The sequence below is a fragment of the Aricia agestis genome, chromosome 17 (genome assembly GCF_905147365.1).
Source record: "Aricia agestis chromosome 17, ilAriAges1.1, whole genome shotgun sequence".
In the NCBI taxonomy this organism is placed as follows: domain Eukaryota; kingdom Metazoa; phylum Arthropoda; class Insecta; order Lepidoptera; family Lycaenidae; genus Aricia; species Aricia agestis.
This window is the reverse complement of record NC_056422.1, coordinates 7,529,413-7,552,273: the sequence shown is the minus strand read 5'-3', so window position 1 is coordinate 7,552,273 and position 22,861 is coordinate 7,529,413. Positions and strand designations below refer to the sequence as shown.

The 22,861-nt window shown below is 34.7% G+C and overlaps 1 protein-coding gene across 1 annotated transcript in view; it reads left to right on the top strand.

Moving 5' to 3' along the window:
• The window catches only part of LOC121735376, a 179,541-nt gene that overhangs the window by 57,471 nt on the left and 99,209 nt on the right, over positions 1-22,861 (top strand). Inside the window, exons 2-3 of the mRNA XM_042126185.1 lie at positions 5,058-5,373; positions 6,027-7,291. Coding sequence (XP_041982119.1) covers positions 5,058-5,373; positions 6,027-7,291 — 1,581 coding nt within the window. The remainder of the gene's footprint in view (positions 1-5,057; positions 5,374-6,026; positions 7,292-22,861) is intronic.

Below are 22,861 nucleotides of genomic sequence, written 5' to 3'. Positions count from 1 at the left end.
ATTTTATCACGCTATGACTAATAGGAGCGATGAAATAGAGGAAAATGTGGAAAAAACGGGGAGAAATTATTTGAAAGGGCTTATTTGAACACGTTAATCTCAGAAACAACTGCTCCGATTTGAAAAATTATTTCAGTGTTAGATATCCCAGTTATCGAGAAAGGCTACAAGCTACATTTTATCACGCTAAACCTAATAGGAGCGAAGAAATAGAGGAAAATGTGGAAAAACGGGGGAAATTATTTGAAAGGGTTTATTTGAACACGCTAATCTCAGGAACTACTGGTCCGATTTAAAAAAATCTTTCAGTGTTAGATAGCCCATTTACCGAGGAAGGCTATAGGTTATATTTTATCACGCTAAAACTAATAAGAGCGAAGAAATAGAGGAAAGTGTGGAAAAAATGGAGGAAATTATTTGAAAGGGCTTATCTCACGAACTATGGGAGCAACGTTTCTGTTATTTTGCACAGATAAGAGTAGACCACGTAAAGGATCATAGGCTATTTTTTGTGTACTAATTTGCCCGTGAAATATTTAATTTACGCGGGCGAAGCCGCGCGGAACGTTATATTTCGCGTGGTCACGACATCACGATTCACGCGTTAACGGCTGGACCCATTTTGCTGAATTTTGGGAAAATGATACTTTGAGTCCCGAAAAAGTACATAGGATACATTTTGTCCCGGAAAAATGTACGGTTACTGCACAATACACTTTTATGATTTGCCCGTAAACTATTCAATCTATTTTGATGGAATTTGGTATGGAGATACTTTGAGTCTCGGGAAAGGACAAGGAATACTTAAACTTTTATGTTTATCGCCTAAGCCCTAAACTATTTAATCTATTTTGATGAAATCGTGAAGGATCATGATTTTTGTAGACTAATTTATCTGTGAAATATCTTATTTACGCGGGCGAAGCCGCGCGGAACGTCTTGTCCTGTATAAAGTTGGCATAATATAATTATCTAATGATTCTTATAGGTCATAGGACATCTATAACCTATAGTTAATTTAGGGCCTGTTTCACTGACTGGTGGTCTAAGAATCGGCTGTAAGTACATATATTTTTCGTATTCGAAAAATATGATAAAAAAGATTTTAAGTCTTTAATAAATAAAAATAAGAACAATAATATCTAATCGCATAAGTAAATATAAAAATACATTATGAATAACAAGTAGGTCTTTACTCTGTGTACATAATATTATGAAAAATACTTTTTAATTTTAATTAAGCACTTAAGTAGGTACTACTTACAAAGGATATGGTTGTTCTCAATCATAAATGCTTTATGTAGAGTAGACAGATAGAGAACAAAAAGGTTTTCTACTCAAGTATTTAAACTTTAAAGGATGATTCTCTTCTTAATAATATTGTATGTAGGAGAGGACCAAATGCTCATTTTCCAGACCCAATAAATACGAAAAGTTAGAGCTTAAGATTGCAAGGGTTAACAAACGTAGTTACTGGTGTTCACAAATCACAATGATGATAATGAAGTTATGTTTGTTACGTTTCCTGCTATGCCAAAATATTAATAATATAATGGGTTGAGTAATGGTTAAATAGAATTGAGTGTTTTGTGACGAGCCTTCCAAGAATCACTAGAGTTCTAGGAACAGGTAAACGGGATGGTGTCCTATGAGCCAAAAACCGGTTGAATCAACTTGTAAATTTTGTATTTTCTACGATAAAGCACGTTGTTATTTTATGTTGTTATACTAAAACTATTTCCTCATGTGGGTCATATTTTATTATTATTTATAAACATTTTTACTAGCAAAAAAATAGTTTATCTATATATTAATACGTGAGAGAAAAACTTTGTAACCCTTTTTACGAAAAATGGGGAAACGTAGGTGCATGAAATTTCGCACAGTTATAGTTTATATGGTGAAGGAGTGCATCGAGCTAATATTATTTTAAAATTATGCTTTTATCATATATATTTTTAACAAATAAAACGATACACACACTACTACTAGGAAAATGACAGATTTTTGAGTGACAGGCCTATACATACGAATTATACACTTTTATGTACGGTTCTTCTTCTTCTTTGAAGTCTGCTGACATTTGACAACAGGTTGACAAATTGAAAATGGATTATTGATTTTTTATTTAATTTTAGATACTATTAGACAATGCTTAATCGGCCAGTCTGAGATCAGCTGAGTCCCAGAGACAAGAATTGAAAAAAACTATGATGAAGTCAATTTTATTTACAAAATATAGGTAGTAGTTCTAATGTCGTTGTAGTTCTAAGGTCGAATTTCGACCATTGGGCGATCTCTAGTTCTCTGAAAAATAATAACTATTTTTTGAACTGCGCCATCTATGGCAATTTAACGGAACTACGTAGAAAGCTCTGACTCAATCTTACTACGTAGTACCGAGTTGCTTTGCTAGATGGCACTTTTGGAACAAAGTAGTTAATGCAAAGAGGTATAGATGGCGTCCAATTGACTAAATCATTAAATTATTTTTCAAACTTCTGAGGCCTGAGGGTTTATTAAGAAAATCATATTTTGGTCATTGCTTAGAAATTAATTAAAGTAGTGATTTTAAGCTAGCAAACGTAATTGTAAATACTTACCTATAAAGTTTACAAGGTACAATTATATTAGGTACTGGTGTCTGGTAATGACGCTGACTGATGATAACAAAAAATAAATGGGACACAAAATAAAAAGATGTAAAGTCAGCAACGCAGCCTGTTGATTATCTTCTTATTGTGGCGAGCGTGATTAATTTTACCAGATTCTGTGATATGATGACGGATCGTGCTTACCATCAGGTGGGCTAGGTTGTCTATTTGTAATCTGCATGTGTATATGGTATCTATTTCTTTGATTCTATTAATTATTTATTCGTCACAACTCACAAATATTTTTGATCTTCTAACTAAAGGAGATGATAAAGAAGAAGAAAATGTTTTTCTTGATAAGTAATAGAAAATACAGAATTCAATTCAAATTACTCGAAAACCTTGCCTTGTTTGATGTTTCTGGTCTGATTAGTTACTGCACTGATTTTATCCCTGTCCTGTTAACTCTTGGATGATCTTCAATGCTCAGTCAAGATTTTTTAATTTATCTGAGAAGTTGATTTATAAACAAATGACTGACCAACGTTATTCGGTGGAGCTATGTTATGTCAATGTTAATTTAAGGTCTATGGGCTGCCAGCCTCCGGGCTAAGCATAATCCGATTAAATTAAGCAGGTCTACCAACCTTAGTACCTTTAGAATCTCCTCAACTGATTCAAAATTGATCAACGCAATCACGTTAGCATTAAATTATTAATATTTATCGCATCAAATCCTTAAAGCAACAGATCAAAACGAACAAAACTACATCGGGCTTGTATTAAGTTTTTTTTTATCCTGGAAGATTTGGGCGCGGCGGAGGAGCGTGCCATAGCTGTGACGTCATCGTTCAGAGCTAAATTACCTCTGAGTTCTATAAAAGTCAATCTTATATCCTCAGCATAAGAGTTCTGATAGAGATAAAACTAAACAGAGTGTACAAAGCCTTCGTGAACCCAAGGTCTTGTCATTTATTTTGTTTATGTCTCGAGAACTTTTGGTTTTTTGGCCGCCATCTTTTTTGAGTAATTTTGGCGAGTAATTGTTTGAACTTTGAACATGGGTTTTAATTGTTGCTGTTAAAGTTACAGCGAAATGACTGAGAGCCAAATAAAATAAAACTTTGTGATTGATAACATTCAAATAAACTTTATTTCAATTTAGCACCTTATACGTTTCTGTGAAATCTTTTAATGTACCTAACTAAATCCTTCTAGTATTTACTTAGGTAGTTTAATTTTATTTTATCAGCACATAACCTCCCTTTTTACAAGTCTACTAGAGTCTTATTAATTCCAAAATACAAAACGTTATCAAAATTTTTATTTCTTTTTCCGATCCTTTCCTTCTGATAGGTCGTAGAATCACAATTTAACGGTACGCGTTTCCAAGAAAAAATTACAAATATCTCTTCGGTGACCGTCAGTTTTTTGTTTCTGATGCTCCGAGCAGATTAGTTACAAGAAGTCTTAAGCAACACGTCATTACATTAATTTTTCAACGTGCAACATTTATTTTTGAACACGAGTAGTACAGGAAATACTTGGCGGACTTTCGATTTGAATTTGGGCCAATTGTTGTTTCTACGAAAATATTTCAATAGCTCGTAGAGCTTAATAGAGTTCTACAAAACTTCCTAACCGACTTCAATAAATGAGGAGGTTTGACGGAAGCGTGAAGAGATAAAAGATAGACGGACAAACACAATTGCATTTATATTTAGAATGAGAAAGAAAAGAAGAAGAAAAAATATTAGTATAGCATGGAAAGTATTGCAATAAGTATGTATTCCAAAACGTATATGAAATTTTGTGATAGCTAACTTGTACCATACTCGTTTGGAACATAGAGCGTTAAATAAAATAAATAAAAAATATTCCCTGACAATTTTATATTAAAACGACCTTGAGCTTCGGAATTTTAAATATTTAACCATCAAACAGAACCATAACCTGATAATAACCTACAACTTTGTCAAAATATGCCTAAAGATTTGTCGAAATCAAATAATTTAGAAGATTAGGCACACAGCACAAATATTAACCACAAAAACTAAATACGAGTATGACACCATGGATTATACGTGACCCCACATTACCATGCGCCTAGCGGGATTCTAACACCCGACCTCAACGCCAGATGATGAAAAAACTATGGTGTTCTTTGCGGTTAGTGTTAGTACAATCTGATAATGTTATGATTGACAATGTAATAGAAATGGGATAAGAAACTTGTAAAGTCGAAACAATACGTACTTTAACATTTTGAAGGTTGCAAACAGTCTGAGAAATATATAAAAAAATTACATACATACTTATTACTAAATAATAAACAAACTTAACAGTAATGTCATCCAAATGCAAAAAAAAGTTGCATTACATAGGTACTGCTGTTTACAATATCTATGTTTGAAGGCTTCTAAATACTAACGCAGTGACTTATGTGCCATTCTATCTTTTCAGGTGATGGTATGGGGCAACAACACAGTCGCAGAGGTGGTCTGCCAGCCGCTGCAAGAGGCAGGAATCATCGTAGCTGGTCTGCCAACTGGACCACTCTCGGCACCACTGCCACTGCCACTGTCAGAACCGCTACCACCTCCAGAAGTGCTGAAACCGCCGCCAGCGGCACTCCTCTTCCTCGGTGGATCCAAAGCTCCGGTTGAACCGAGATCACCAGCCATGGCTCTGGAAGGAGAAGTTGTTGTTGTTGAACATGAACCAGCGCAATGGAATGGGAAAGACCTAGAGGTTTTTCTGTCGTGGGAGAAAATATACGGTAAGATACCACTTATTGTTTGGCAGTTGCTTAATATTTAAGGCCCCAAAAAATAATAATTTAGAGTTATTTAAAGATTTTAGATATTTTGCACCCATAAAATATCTTATAGCCAAATTCTTAGAAATCTGTTGCCCAAAATTCTACGCTTAGCGTATTTATCAGATGTTTAGTGGATTAGCAAAGCTAAAAACTAATATTTACCTATTATTATGTAGTCTAAGTACATAACTTTCCGCAACGATCAATCGTTAAAGTATTGCGTATTCAGTTGGCAAACTAGCGTTGTTTGTAGAAAGCGGTTTGGCAATAATGGGACGCATGCATGCCATTGTCCGGTAATCTTTCGTAGAAGCGACTTGTATGCAAACCTAATGTGGCCGTGCACGTCATACGTGATGAGCTCGGGGCGCCCAAGTATGTTACAGAGGTTATATTGCCCATAGGACTGATTCACAACTCGTACTATAATAATAGGGACAAAAGACATTCAACAGCTATGAATTGCCGCTGTTGTATTGCTCTGAAAATAACATTTTGATAATTTTCTGATAGTGTTGGTATAGTGAGTGTGGCAAGGCGGGACACTCCGGCAATGCGCCATATAACTAATTCCATAATATTGAATAAAATTTTCTTGTCTTTTGTTACAGCTGCCACTTTATTCTCTGCATTGGAGCTGTACGGAAAACCACTGTTACGAGCAGCAGTGATCACAAAAGAAGAATATCATCTGCTGTTTTACTATTTAGAATCAGTTTCCGAAGCTAGTGAAGCTCTCACTCAGCGAATGAGAAAATACATTGACTCCGGTTTGATCAAAAGTAACATGGATAAAGATGATAATGAAGAAGACGAATCATTTGATACCGAATCACAAAAATGCGAGGAGTCCAGGAGTATTTTAACTGAGCTAGTTCATGAAGGAGTCCTGTCTCAGTATGATTTAGATTTATCATCAGAAATCACAAATTCAGAATTGAATGAGCCATGCTCGATTGTCAATGATGCCAAAATTGAGGACGATAATAGGTCGAGTGTTTCGTCTGCTGGATCGTCTTTGCGTAAAATTGTTGTAGATATACCCTTCGAAAGATGTGAGTCTGAAATCGAGAGCCCAGTGATAGAGAGTAACGATAACGTCACTACAGTCAAAATAAGAAGCGGCGGCCAATGTTGCGCCGATCACCGAATATCAGCCGACGTCACAGATAATGTGTGGTCCAACGTTCGGTGGGACTTTTTAAATCCCGTCGACTTCGGCTACGACCAGGTGCCGAACGTCAAAAGAAGCCGATCGGATTCCGCCATCACGCCGGTCGTTCGCCGCAAGAATGACGAAATATACGAAAAATTGCAAAGCGTCGAGAACGAGTCGTGCGGAAGCATCACACCGTACGAGTCCATAGAGGATTTGTACGACTGCATCAAAAACTCCGCCTACAATAACGCGGAAGACGAAACCTCCCCATCCGCCGAAACTCACTCTGAGCCACAATTCCCCGACTTCTACGAGAAAGCCAGCACGACTCGTCAGAGCTCAGCGAGTAGCGACAAAAGTGGAATATCATCGGCGTTCCAGTTCTCTAAATGCGGTTCCAGCAACTCCACGGGGGCGTACACCTCGTGTGAATCAACCAGCGGCATCAGCTCGCTAATACCGAAGATCATATCGAAGTCACTCAACTGTCGTGAGCTGCCACCCCCACCGAGCGGTGACGCGGGTGAAAGCATGATACTGTTGAAGCAATTGTTCATGGGTGAATTGATGGACGCCTATGGGGAGTACATGGCGGCGTACCCCTACGCGAGAGCCCTTCTCAGGAGGAAAGCGCGCCGGGACGAGCACTTCACAGCCCTTGCGGACATCAGGCGAGGAGCAGCCAAGTACACCATCAAGGACTATCTGGAATTACCGGTAAGTGATGCATGATTAATGATCTATTCTATCCTATCGATTATTCCAGGTGCACCAGCGGCGATCAATATTTTTGCTGGCGCTCATCCAATTATATTGACAGTTTCGTCCGTAAAACCAACGTTTATAAAAAGAATATCATTTATCTCGGTGTGAATAATTAGGTCGTTCACCTTTTTATGTTACGTTACATTTAATTGGTCCGATTGCATCAGCGCCATTAATATGGGCTGACATCGCGGGACAAAGATGCCTGGAGCCGTTGAACATCTATAGAATAGTTCCAGGCGGCCATTACTTTAAATCGGTAGGGTACAGGGACAATGTACCATCGAAAAAAATGATTCATTGTTGACGAATCTACATCATTTGGTCGAATTATGTAAATTCAATATAAGTTGCAATCTGTCGGCTGGGTTTGACATAATCCGACCAAACTATGTAGGTCCGCCATCTGCCTATGAATCAACTTCTCTGATACCAGTTCGGGCTGAGTGGGCTCGATGACGCGTGTACGCGCCGCCATTCAATGCTAATGGGCCGGAAGAGCAGGCAACTCTCTCCTCCATCATTGTTCTCCCGACACCTCGGTGCAGTGTTGCCAGATTTTAAATTTTCCCGATGATCGGAAACTATGCTGCTAGCGAAATATCTCGGAAGGTTGCCTTCATTGGGAGTAATATAAATGTTTAAGCGACAAGTGACAACACTATGATCTTATACCACTATAAGCTACGAATAATAAAAACTAAGGAATCGTAACTCCCATACTATTACCGTTTTAAATTTGGTTCCTTTTGATCTGTCATGTTAACAGATGGGCATTTACCCGGTAAAAACCCGAGGCTCGGGTAAATACCCATTTATACCTATTTTTACCCACCCATTTTCATTTTATACCGGGTAAAAATTAAAATCAGTTTATATCTCTAAAATATTAGCTAAAACAGATAATGTGACCCTTCTGATAAATAAAAATGACTGTTAAAAATGGCGTTTACGCTAAATACACCGACAATCACGAGCGGCCATTGCTTACGTAGTCGATGTTGAGGAAATACACTGCTCGTGATTGGTGGATTCAAGTGGTGTCCTATACAACTTAAATACACAATAATTATTGGTTTGATTAAGTTCTTTTTTTAATTAAATTATGAAGACTAGATATTATATTATGTATGCTGTACACGAGTATGCGTAAATTTTATTTTTTATACCTGCATTATTATCTAGATTATTACTTGGAAGCGAAATTCAAAATCATTGTTATAGTAAATATTCACATACTATATATTTTTGTTACTTATTATTTACATGTACTAAATCTTGTATATAGCGATTAAAAAAGTGTTACATAATAATATATAAATCGTGCACGACAAGAGTTGTAAAAATTATAATAATTATTATTAATTATTATTAATTATAATGATTAAATTTTTTCTTTATTGTGCCTTTTTTTAATCTGTTGTTTGTTATTTTTAATATTAAATTAAAATTTTGAGTTTTATAACTTAAAATTTTACATAGTAAATCGCAATATTAAGGGTTTAGCCAATAAAGTAATGTTTTACATATATTTAAAGACTCGTCAATATTTACCCGGTATTTTTAATTTATACCGGGTAAGAATGGGTATTTTTTAATTTTTACCTATTCCACCAATTTTTACCAATTTTTACCTACCCGATTTTTACCCACCCGCCCATCTTTACTCATGTAACGTCAGCCTAGTACCGCTCAAGGTCACCTAAATATTGCAAATGTATCGAAATGTGTACCTAAGGTACACTTTTTTGACAAGTATTGTGGAGCATGTTTTTTGACGGAGTTACTTTTCCTTAGTTTTTATTATTCGTAGACTATAAGCCATCAGATGACATTTTGTACATGCGGTATAATTTTTTAATTAAAGTTTTATTTTCTTCCCTTTTTTGTGTTAGCAATAGTAACAGAAGAAACTGAAACGAACATAGTATGTAAATGTTATAAAGATGATATTGATAATATTTCCATGATATTTCCAGACATCTTTTTAGTATTAACCATTAGATTACGATTCAAAGCTCTATGAAGTACAAAACGAAAATCACGTACGTACAAAATTAATATGAAACGTTTAGTATGGTGCATTCCTAGTTATTTTACCTTTTGGCTTCTACGAAAATAACTCTTATATCCTAATCATAAGAACGTGTCGGGGTTAAAATATATCCGAACAGGGTAAAGTTACGTGTGCGTTTAGAGTTTAGAATGTAGTCGTGATTTCGATTTTATCGACGTGCGTTTTCAGTGATACCATAAACTATAAAGTACGATGTTCAGGGCTGTCTACTCTACGAATAAATATTGACCGGATTTGTTATGTCATATTATGATATCCGTACTAAAATTATAAACGCAAAAGTGTGTCTGTCTATTACCTCTTCACGCCCAAACCACTGAAACAATGTTGCTGTTTGATATGGACTATAATAATAGGATACGGATACTTTTTATCCCGGAAAAATGTGCATCATCTTTCCGGTTCTTTTTGCTCTTTAAAATTGTAATCCCAAATATGGCTCAAAGTCTTACCCGAATATGAAACTCGATAAATCGAGTGAGTCACTCACTTTTTGGTTAAAGACAAAAGAATATCGATTACATCTGCTTCGATTGAATATATTTTTATAATACATTCCTTATACTTAAGAATTATTATAAACTTTGGAATAACGATTTTATTAAGGGTTGACTCAGAAATATTTGTAGAAACTTTGTTATTACTTATTATATTAAGTTATTAGTATAGTGACTCTATGTTTTTTTATTTTATTATTATTTGTGTAACCACACTAGCAGCCATTAAACTGTTGCGTGTGTGTCAAATCGTTTGAAGATTTCTTCTCCCAATTGATCCAGTTTTCTTCCATAAAAAAATATAAAATAGACTTTGTGTATCAAAATTGACCTCTATATCGTTTAAATATCGTGAACTTATCGAGCAAAACACTGTCGTTATGTTAAAATATTAAATAACACTGAATCTGATGCAGTTTTTACTTGACATTGAGTCAATATAAACTATATAAGTAGCTTACATTTGCCACAATCTATTCTTTTGGAGTAAGAATTTTAAGGATTAAAAAGTTTTATTTAAAGGGATAATTTAGGGTGAATGGTGCTAATAACTGTTTTCTACCAATAGTAAGATATCCTATGCCAGCACCATATGCCTATACCCTAGTAGGACTTTATTTAACCGTAAAAGGATTAATGACGAGCATTACAGGTTTATAGTCATTGGATCTGTATGTAATGGCGTCCATTCTTAACTCACAGAGGGCAAGGATTAACTTGAAACATCCTGATAATATTTTGTTCTTAATATAAATAGAGTTCTGCTAAATATTGCAATATTAGAATATAATATATACATTACATTATATAAATATGTTTTTTATTAATACTTGTCTTGTCGAACTAACAATAATTAAGCGCATTGCAAGATTATTGAAGGAGTACTCGTTAGTAAATTAGTTTAATAATAATATAATAATATCTATGGACACTTCACACCACGTCAGTCTGACCCCGTGCTAAGTATCTGATAAACTCGTGTTACGGGTACCAAACAACGGAAATATATTTAATACTTTCATACTATACATATATTTAAGATTTTTATTATATGATACACATATTTAATAAACATCCATGACCCAACTTTGAAAACTTTTTGTTCCGTCGGCGGGATTCGAACCCGCGACCCCCGGCTTGAGCTACCGACAGCCCACCAACTGAGCCACAGAGGTAGTCATAAAACTAATTTTGTTAACATTATTAAATATTAATATTAAACTCATTTATATTTTATATTGATTAGCTGAAACACTTTAAAAGAACAAAGGTAGGTCGTTAGCCTTTAAATTGGATACTTTAGATTTAAAAATATACAGATAATATTGAAAAATACTTCTTTCTAATATTGAAAAATTCTTCCGTCTTTTAAGTCAGTTGCAGATACAAAATAATTTTTAAGTAGTAAACTAAAAATAATATTTTAATTTATTTAATACTTCAATATACGTTCTGTTAAGGCGACTATAATATAATATTATAAATAAAATGCCACTTTATGACCTAGCTGATATGGGTAAAAATCAGCGGCGGTATGGGTCGTTAGACCAATGTGAGTGCAAAATGAAACTTATAGCCACTAGGCTTAAGATATAGATTCGCGTCATCAACTTTTTGTTATCAACTTCATTCGTATAAAGATGATGACACATTGACAAAAGTTCTAGATTAAGATGTCAGCAAGTGCTGCCGCCCGCCCACCGCCGCCCACGTCAGATCAAATGTCACGTCAGGTCACCCGCCAGAAACAATCACTACACCCCACTGTAATTATTGCAACGCGTAGTAGGTTTTTGTAAGGTTAAGGTGCGCGCAGACTTATAAGGAAAAGAGTTCAATGATCGTAAGGCTCGTACACATTATTATTAAAGATAGACTTTATGATTTCATAAAAATATGACAGAAGATTCTAGTTAGAACCATATTTATAAAATGAGAACAAATGTTTTTTTCAAACAATTATTATTACAGTCAATTCAAGTAAACATACTTACAGTAGATATTTTATATTATGCACGACTTTTATTATTTATCTAAATTTTTCATACTTCAATACGCATAGCCAGCTATAAATTTTTTTTATATATCTATGGACGCTTCACACCACGTCAGTCTGGCCCCATGGTAAGTACCTGAAGGATTTGTGTTACGGGTACCAGACAACGGAAATATATTTAATACTTTTTATACTATACATTGACTCGGAGGTCGTGGGTTCGATTCCCACGTTGGAAACATGTTATTTCCAAGTTTCGTTAGGACAATGCAGGCTGATCACCTGATTGTCTGACAAGTAAGATGATCCATGCGTCGGATGGGCATGTAAAAAGTCTCTCGCCAGTCGTGTCGGTCTTCCGTCCCACTGGGTTATGAGAGTAAAGGAATAGAGAGGGCTCTTGTGTACTGCGCACACACTTGGGCACTATAAAAATTACTCCTGCGTAGCTGGCCTGGTTTCAATGAAATCGGCCACCGTCACCGAAAACGGTGTGGGAGCTATTATTATATTACATATATTTAAGATTTTTATTACATGATACACATATTTAATACACATCCATGACCCAGGAACATTGAAAACTTTTTGTTCCGTCGGCGGGATTCGAACCCGCGACCCCCGGCATGAGCTACCAACGCGCTCACCACTGAGCCACAGAGGTATCTACCAAATAATGCTACTTAACCCGACATAAAGTAATATAAATTCCACGTTGTACTTTTTATTTTCTTTACTTATGTGCAAACACCCTAACAATAGTCGTTTCTTTTAGCACGACTCGACAATAGTCGTGTGTAGTCACACGCAATGTGTTATTACAATGATATTGGTCTATTACTTGCGCTCATATTTGTTTTTAATATGCCATACTACAAGTCTTATAATTAGTTAGGTTATAATTTAGTCCGGGCAAGGAAAGAATAAGTTAGCATGCCATGGATATTTTTTTTTGCTGAATTTTAGTTCAAATATTCTATAATGTTGTTTAGTTAAAATAATTATTGTTTTTATCAAACATTTGTAGTAGTTATAGACTTCAAGATAGAGTAAAAATAAATACTACTTTCGATTGCCTTCGTTTCAAACCAAAACAAAATTATTAAACGATAAAATTAAATTAAGAAATTTAAAAAAACCCCCGCCAAACAACTTTAAAAAGTAAGTAGTAATGAAATAATATTTGCTGCCTTTAAGTTCAAATAATTCCTAACTTGTGTAAAGTAATATTTTAGTCCATAATTGTTGTCAAGGTGGGTCGGGGGACCGCCAAGTACACTACACCCTACAACCGCCAAGTCGCTGATTACCTATCCCGATTCAGATCGCTGTGAATTGATCCTTAAACTTGTTATGTGAAATTAAACATCTACATTAGCGGTCCCCCGACACACCTTGACCACAATTATGGACTAAAATATTACTTTACACAAGTTAGGAATTATTTGAACTTAAAGGCAGTAAATATTATTTTATTACTTTTTGAAGTTGTTTGGCGGGGGTTTTTTTAAATTTCTTAATTTAATTTTATTTCATACTTTTTAAACTTGTGTTGGTTATAGTGCAGAACAATTCCTATCAACGTATTTACCATCTATCAATGTCCTTTTCGATAAGGCCGTCAATATGAACCCAAACATGAAACCTCCACTTTGGGTTCATACGAAGCTCGGTTCCTATAGAATCCAGGTGATGCTGCAGCAGCAGCATGTAAATATTTACTGTCTATCTACTTCTTACTGGTTGTCGCAATTAAAATGAGCCCAAACACGAAACCTCTGCTCTAAGTTGGCGAGGAGTTGGATATCCTATTGATTACCAGGTGACACTGCAGCACCTGGTCAACTTTCGATTAATATGTGTTTACGTATATTGCATATTCACAAATGTCATGAACTAGAATGAAATATAAAACCCATCAAACGAATACAAGTTGCTAACGGCCTTTCATGAACCAGATAAACCCTGACTGTCCAGCACTGAGCAGGCTGATGATGATGAATTATAGCTATGAACACTCTCGATCATGTCAGCTTTCAAATAAAAAAAACTAGATCAAAATCGGTCCATCCGTTTGGATGCTACGATGCCACGGACAGACAGACAGACAGACACGTCAAACTTATAACACCCCTCTTTTTTGTCGGGGGTTAAAAAATGAAAGGCACTATTCAACATCTCCTCCAAAAGATAAACTTAGTGATATCAAAGAACTCCTGTAAAAATGTATGCAGAAGGAGCAATGTTTTACTATAAATGCCTCTAATGCTAAGTACTCACTAGTGTTGTACTCCAAATCGAGTAAGAATTACCGTGCGGACCGCAAAACTCACAGCTCGAAGGCTCGCATCGAGCCGGCTCGATGGAATTAAATAACTCTAATTTCCTTCGAGCTTACTCGACGCGAGCCGTCGAGCTTCAAGCGTGTGAGTTTTGCCGTCCACGCGATAATTTTTACTCGATTTGGAGTAAAACTATAGAGTAATGCTGAATGTGTGGACAAAAGTGTGTGGATTAGTTTCTTCGTTCTTTCTACGACGTTCAAAAAGAGTATTTATGATACCTATTTTGAATAAAAAAATATTTTAATTATTTTATTTATTTAAAGACTAAGCCGTGGGTTTGATTCTACGTGATTGCTCGATCGAGTAAAACCGTATGTGAGTACTTAGCATTATAATTGCAATTTTAATACAAATGTTCCGTATTCCGACTTGTACAGGCCGTTACAAATTGTTTCTATTGCGCTGGGAACAGGCGCATTATATCCTCTGTATACTACGCTTATTGGATTGTATACCTCTGTATACAATCCAATAAGCGTTCAATACATTTTCAATACATTACGGTAGAAACAATAATTGAAATAACTATTGTTTCTACCGTGATATAATATTTAAATGATAAGTATTGAATAAAATTGTATAAGTTGTGGGGACTTGGGATAAAAGTATATATACAGAATAGGTTTAGGTAAATACCTACTATGCTAGTTAGTTTTATAAAATTTTCCTACAATTCTACCAAATTTTGTACTAGTATTAATATTTTAGTAAATATACTAATAATATTATTAAGGGAAAAGATTTATAGTTAATGTATTATAGCGCAGATTTAGACCTACACCACGATCACGAAAACGATTCTTCTACAGAACGACGCGACGGTAAGAGAAATTTTGTGTCTTTTGCATAGTCCAAGGTATGAGTGGACATAATAATATACCTAACGTTGGCTCTATTAAGTTATTACATACAAGTATGATAATAACATAGTATTGTTTGTCTGTCGTACTGCAGTTATAGTCATGACGTCATGTAATTGATCCATTTACTTGTTATTTACTTGTGAGTACACGTCACATTTGGAATATGATTGACCTTGCTTAAAGGTAAAATAATTATAGGGTTTGCTAATTCATGTCATATCTCATAGACTCACACACATCTCATATAATATGGCTTAAACCTTTTTAATAACTTTGGCCAAATAAAAATTTAAAAAGACGTTATTATGATGTATTTGGTCACGGATAGTTTTATTTTTGACAAATGTCTCAGGTCCTCATTTCTTGAATGTCAGACTCTTCAAGCAAGCATGTGAGACAGCTTGTGTTCGAAGTAATATCATCGGTATGAGAATTGGGCCTCGTTTTGGAAGAGCTTATTATTATAGCATTAAGAAATACGCAGACGAACACGCAATATAAGCATAATCTAACAGATTAACTTTGTCTTCAGCAAGGTTAATTTTAAGTATCAATAAAACAAAAAATATTTTAATTTTTTAACTTAGCTTATCACATATTAACATGTATTTTGTTATAATACTTTGAATGAATTACGATGTATGAAATTAATTCGTATTTTAGATCATCTAGATCTAGACTCTATCTATCTTGTATTTCTGAATATCTATTATATATAGTCCTCCTTAATTAAGCAAAGCGGCAATTGCGTAAAGAGAGACCTAAGCCTTTCTACTTACAACTCTGTCGGCCAACTCTACTGTAGCACATGTGATAGGAAATTCAAAACCAAGTTTGGTCTAGCAAGTGATATAAGGGCTCATAATAGATACAAATATCTATTATAGAGTACTCTAGAGTGTAATATAGTAAGAAAGAATTGGTCCAACGATAAATCAGACGACATTATGCTATAAGTAAGCTGTTATCTTATCTCTGTCTCTGTCAAAATACGTGTCTAGAACATGACGAGATCTCTCGCCTCTGAATGAGATCGTAGACGTGACCAAAATTCAATATCAAAACTATACCGCCATCTTTCTGTAGCTCACAATAGATGACACTTATGTTTGTCACAAAAGAGTTCAATTTGCACTGGCTAGCGTTAAAATAAAACTTTTGCATTACATAAAATAGCAAACACAATATAAGAGTGATTTAGCTTTTTATAAAACAGTTTTTGTAAGTAAAATATGAAATGCCAATCAAACTGTACCTACATTAACGCGCTAATAGCCAATTCTGTCTGCCAAACGGGGACAATGTATCAATTATCCTTGGTGCGAAAAACAACATAACATAACAAAAAAAGTATATCACGAACACCCCGTAGACGGCCCTAAATTATAATAAAAAAACGGGGACAGTGTACGGTTCCTGGGTTTTCTGCATGAAATACAGAAAGAAATTTAATACGTAGCCTTATTTATTGTCAGAAATTCACACCTTTTATCTATTCGAAATTGTTCTAAAATAACTATTTAATACACACACTGATTTATTTTCAGTATGTTTGTATGAACCGCGGGCAGATCAAAGCAGTTTTCTGTTTATTCCAGCCACAGTTTTCCAGATGCTGACAATGACGTCGACTCATCTGGCAAATTTTCATATGCATTGGCAATGTGTGCGCGAAAATATTGACAAGAAAATATTTTATTCATCTTGAGTGCCAGTGAACTTGCCTTCGAAATGAAATAAAAATTATAAATAGGTAATTATTACGAAATATATATGCATCATATTGAGTTTTTTATGGCAGTTATAATGTAAAGATGAACTAAAAGTAACTTTATCGTTTTAATGTAAAACTAATGTCAAATGTAGGTATAGGAGCTGTAGAAAAATTATTTCAACTAGAGATCTTGCACTGATGCACTTATTGATCATATAAACTATAACTGTGCGAAATTTCATGCACCTACGTTTCCCCATTTTTCTTAAAAAGGGTTACAAAGGTTTTCTCTCACGTATTATTATATAGATTACGTAAAACTTACGCTCACCCCTCTGAAGTCTAAGCCCGAGCCCCGACAAATCGACATAAAATCAATAAGGAAACCATTAATACTTCAAACATTGATCTAGTTCAAATCATGTCATCGACAGCAACCATGTCAATATTTGTTCTGAACATTCAAATTACGCAAAGTATAATTGCGCAAATGGATCGGCGCAGAACTCCGCAAATAAATCGCGTAACCTCTCACTTCCGAGGCGGACAGTCTTCAAATACTTTAGGTTTTAGACATCGTTGACTATGTCGCTTTATTTATGTAACTGGATAGACGTAAACTCATAATAAAATCTATTCAGTCAGTGGAAATAATATGTAAGTCGTTGAATGAAATTATGTAGGTATTAATTGTGTTTGCCTGAGCGGGGAGTGAAGCACCATGGGGTTTTAGTGGGTATTTCCTCGGAGAGCCCACATACCCCGGCTGATGTCCCCAATCCGCCGGGGATGCTTAAAGCCTTTCCCCATGTAAAAAAGGCGTTAATTGTGTAAAATACATATTATGTAGATTGTAGATGCCTAGGTCAATATTATGTATCTAAAAGATATTATTACAAAAAAATCTTACGTTTGACATTTATAGATTTTCAAAACTTATATTTCGACTCGTATTTGCCTGCGACATTTTCCTGTATTTTATTGTCCTATTTAGGTGGAATTATAAAAAAGGTTTTCTTAGCGAGTGCCTAAATCACAAGAAGTTCCTAACCTTAAAATTTCGGAATGTGCCTTGATCAGTCAATTTGCTGTGTCTTTACAAAATACCTAGAGATGCCTTTACGATAAAACTCTTACGTTCCGACTTCCAACGTTTAATTAATCTAGCCATAACTATAATTCAGCGTGTACTGACTAAACCGGGTTGTATGCAAACGTTTCCACAGAACATGTCAATTAAAGCCGCGTCCACAACCGCTATACGGATATAACATTGACCCAAATACCTGATGAAACTGCTAGCTGTTGTCATAGAGATAGAGAAGCTGTATTACTACGCTGGCATTGGTTGGTACGCTGATTGTACTACCATTATTTAAATTCTAATGTTAGAAGAGCTATGACTCTTTTAAGACTTTTACCAACACTGGGACAATATATCAATAATAGAAAATAGCGTACCCAGCTATGCTATTTCAGTTCATGTTCGATATTTAAGATTTGGTGACATAAGATTTCATGAATCGAAATAGAATTATTTCGAGAGTATTAAGGACTTGTAGCAACCAATATCCCCGCGTTCCACTTGACGTTAAAAACGATCAAAACGCTCAAAATAGGATGCATTTTGAGCGTTTTGATAGTTTTTAACGTCAAGTGGAACGCGGGGTTAGTATATGTAAATGTACAAATATCAGCAGTTACGCTATTTCACTTCATGACCGATTTTTAAGAATAAGCGACATTCTATGACCTAAATCGAAATCGAATTAGTTTCGAGAGTAAGGACTTAAAGCAACCATGTATAATATTATTTGAATGTGCAAGTATCAGCAGTTTTGTATCTGGAAGTCGATATATAGCGAGAGACGACAGTCACTGCGTGAGGCCTTGTCAGCATATTATACTAGTGTTAGTTTCGGGATAATAAGAGGCCAAGTTTAATGTCGAATATCTATTTCATTGTTGCAAACCATGGCAAGCTATAACAAAAAACGAGTAACTTCTGAGACTCTTACTGGGGATGATGATGATGAATCATAATTATTATATCATCGTTACAAGAGCTTCCATTCCATTTAGTTTGTTCATAGCCTTTTACGATTCATAATCACTAATCATTAAGCCATTCTCTTTTAGCTATTGATTTAAAAACCAATAATAATCTACGACCGATAGTATGTTGAGCAATATGTTGCATAATACGCTCGTATAACAGTTCACCTGCTACTTTTAGTATGTTAACATTTACGTAGAAAAGAAAATAATAAAGATAATAATCTGATCATACTAAGTAATAAAATCTACATAAAGATGTTTTCTGCTACTTTATTTGTGTAGAATTTTGTCTATGATGCAAGGGTCATTTTTTGAAGCGATTTAATCTTTTTCCTTTACAAGGGCTATGGACAGACCATAAAGTTAATACACCTAGCGGAATAGAGCAACAATCTCGAGCTGTCAAACGAAACCGAAATTGGTTTTCATCTGTGTGAAAAATTTGTGTACGTATACACTTGCACAAGCATGATTGAACATGAATTCTATGAGATTAAATTGTCAACGTGCGGCGCGTGCCGACTGGACGTCAAAAAAAGAGTGCTGCTGTCATGCATCACACGTCTCTTTTTACCACGCAGTGTTACTGATAATGACATCTCTCTTGCTCTTTGTTTCCCTATTGCGCTAGGTATATTAACTTTATGGGACAGACAGAAACAAAGTTTATCAAATTTGTTCAGCGGCTTAAACACGTAGAGGTGACATAATATGTATAGAGAGGTTATAGGGACAAAATGGCCCGATAAGCGAACTTTTAAGCGTCTAGTTGTATATAAATTTTATCCCATTTATTAGGATTTAGGACAAACGTAACTAAGTTACATGCACGACCTTAATATTTTTATGGCGCCACTTTTTATCAGAACTTGTAAAGTTTTAGCATAATCTAAGCTATTTATTTAACGACTAAGTTAATTGAGAGTTTATGTGTATATGTGGCTGGAGCCGACTGGCTGCATTTTTGAGATGGTCCTTAGCATGTGGTCAGAGTTCCGTTAGCTGGGTCCATGCTAAAACTATGTCGTCCTTACATCAATAAATAACGTTACAGTTACTTCTGGAACATTCTCTTTTGGGAGTCGGTTAAATTTTTAATGATTTCTTATAAGTTAAAGGAAATCTCTATAATATAAAAATACTTTTTCATTTTTACAGATTCTTAGAGATCTTTATAAATAACTAACATTTTCAATAGAGTTAATTCTTTTATTACAGTAGATAGTAAAGACATCATTTAATATAAATTAAACCGTTCTTTGTCCAATAGGTACTTACGAAGTTATGATAATGAATATATACAAACAGTTGAGGAACTGTAACAATCTCGATTTCTCATTTAAAATTTTCCTTTGAAGCCTATTCATGAATCATGACAATATAGGTACTTTGCACATACCTATGCGTATGAAAAGTCATGGCGTGCATGGCAAATTAATTTTAAATATCAACATAATATTATATAATTTTTCTTGGCCTAACCCACTAAACGAATTCAAAAGAAAAGATAATGGTTTTATATTACAATGTATATTTATATGTAATTATGTATGTTTGTTTACCGTAACGCATAACCTAGGTTTTTTTTTTTACAATAATGCATTGTTAAGATTGATTTGTCATTCAGTTTGCTATAAATTATAATAAAAAGAGTTACAGTTTTCGATATAAATATTATTATAATACTGGAAAAAGTGGTTTTTCCATATCCGACATTTATAACTGGTATCCGAATACTCAATTCGATTTTCCCACGATATTTGAATTTGCGATTTCATGCGGACCATATCATAGGCACTCTCTTAAAAGAAATTTCCACAATCATGTCATCAAGCAATTAAATATCATTTCATATAACACATACCCTTTTTAGGCGAACGAAGATGGTTGAAAATTGGATGAAAATTGCTGGACTTGTTTTAAACGAAAGCTTAGATTGTAGGTCGGTCGGTCGGTTTCATGGGTTTGTTGTTGTATAATATAGTCAATACTACATTATTACCCAAGCTCGCTAGGAAAGTAATTTTAGACAAGAATATATTTTAAAGGGATGGTTTTTGTAAACGTTAAATTTGTGATAAAAGACGCATGCTGTTTAGTGTTTACCCGCAAAAATTGCCTACTTAAAAGTTTTTGATAATTTTTTTAATGATCATAATTATTTAAAGCTATGTAATATCACAAAGAAAGTATTATTTTTTTAAATAAACTTAAATCTCATTTCCTTAATATGCACTAGCTCAGTCCTGCTACATCTTCGCTTTGTCATCAAATAGTGAACTGCAACATAAAAAGTTCTAGTTAGTAATAGTTTTAGAATTTGTATAGTTTTAGAGTTTTAGGATACTTTAAGCACTAGTGTTAATTTAGTTTGCGCACCTACACGATTTTTACTTTATTCCAATTTTCAATCTTATCTACTAAGGTTGACTGGTAGAGATTGCTTAGTAGCAATAAGTTCGCCTTTTGTATATATTTTATTATTGTATCATTCGTTTATGTACTGTATTCTGGTGTACAATAAAGAGTTATTATTATTAAAATTATAATTTTCTCGTGAAATGTAGAATTTGTGACGTCAGAATGAAGTTACTTTAGAAATAAACACCAATTGTAACGTGAATATAACTAACATAGTTACTAGCTGAATGAGTAATACTAAACAGTGGTTAGTGGTTACATACTACATTACGACTAAGAAGTTAAAGACTCGGATATACCGATGATAATATAAAAAAAGTTAAAAATTCAGATACACACACGAAAACCTTACTATTTAAAGTAGATTATTACGGACAAAGACCTTTTGTAGATAATCGTAGTAATTATTTTTATGCTAAAAGTACTCGAATTGTCGAATCCTTATTAATATAATATTATAAATGCGAAAGTGTTTCTGTCTATTTGTCTGTTACCTCTTCACTCCCAAACCGCCGAACCGATTTTGTTAAAATTTGACGTGGAGATACTTTGAGTCCCGGGAAAGGACATAGGATACTTTTTATCTCGGAAAAATGTACGGTTCCCGTGCAATAAACGAGTTTTGGTGCAAAGGAGTTGCGGGCGTCATCTAGTTGTTAATAATTTAGCACTCTGTATATTAGATATTTTCGTATTCTAAACTAGGTTTCCTAGCAATTAGTACTGTACAGTGCTTCCAAAGTGATAATGCACATAGAAATTTTCGTAATTTTTCGGCAACGATCGTATTTCCCGAGCGTCCAAAGACGTCGCTGCAAGCGCTGTTTTAAACTTAACTTTAAAAGAAAAACAGCGCTTTGCAGCGACGTAGAGCCAGACGTTGCTTGGACGTTACCATGGTAACGCCGTGATGGCTTTCCGGTGAGTTAGCGACAGCGGACAGCCACCGGCTATATGATATTTACTTCTATTTCCTTTGAACAAGGTGCAAAATGCAAGTTTCATAGATTCGGGTGTTTTCGTGATTACGACAATTAGCGAAGATTTCCATGCGCATTATTAATTTGGGAGTACTGTACCGTACTCAATATTATTTCATATTCCAAACTAGGTTTCCTAGCACTAGAATCTGCAACAATGTTACAGTTTGCTAAGTAGCGCCAAACTGGTTCCTGTCAGATGAGCTTATCTCCGTGTCACCGATAAATGCGATGTTCCCAGATAATATCGATACATTCAACTTATAATGTACTTGCCTCCGCATTCCTATTCAAAGTTCTCGATAGGGGACGTGCACAGCGAAGTTGCTGCGAATTGGTGTCGCTAAACTTAAAATTGATTATTTAAAATGACATGTCACCTATAATAGTTTTGAATTTTCCTTATTTCTTAAAAAAGGAATTTAAAGATTCCTTATTATAGAAAGTTCTGCCCACTGGCATCTAAAATCTGAAGGTGTACTAGAGTGTACTACTTATTTGACTTGTACTACCACTTGTACCTCCATGATCTCTGTACAACTTTAATATTTTACAAATTTGTCTTGACTCA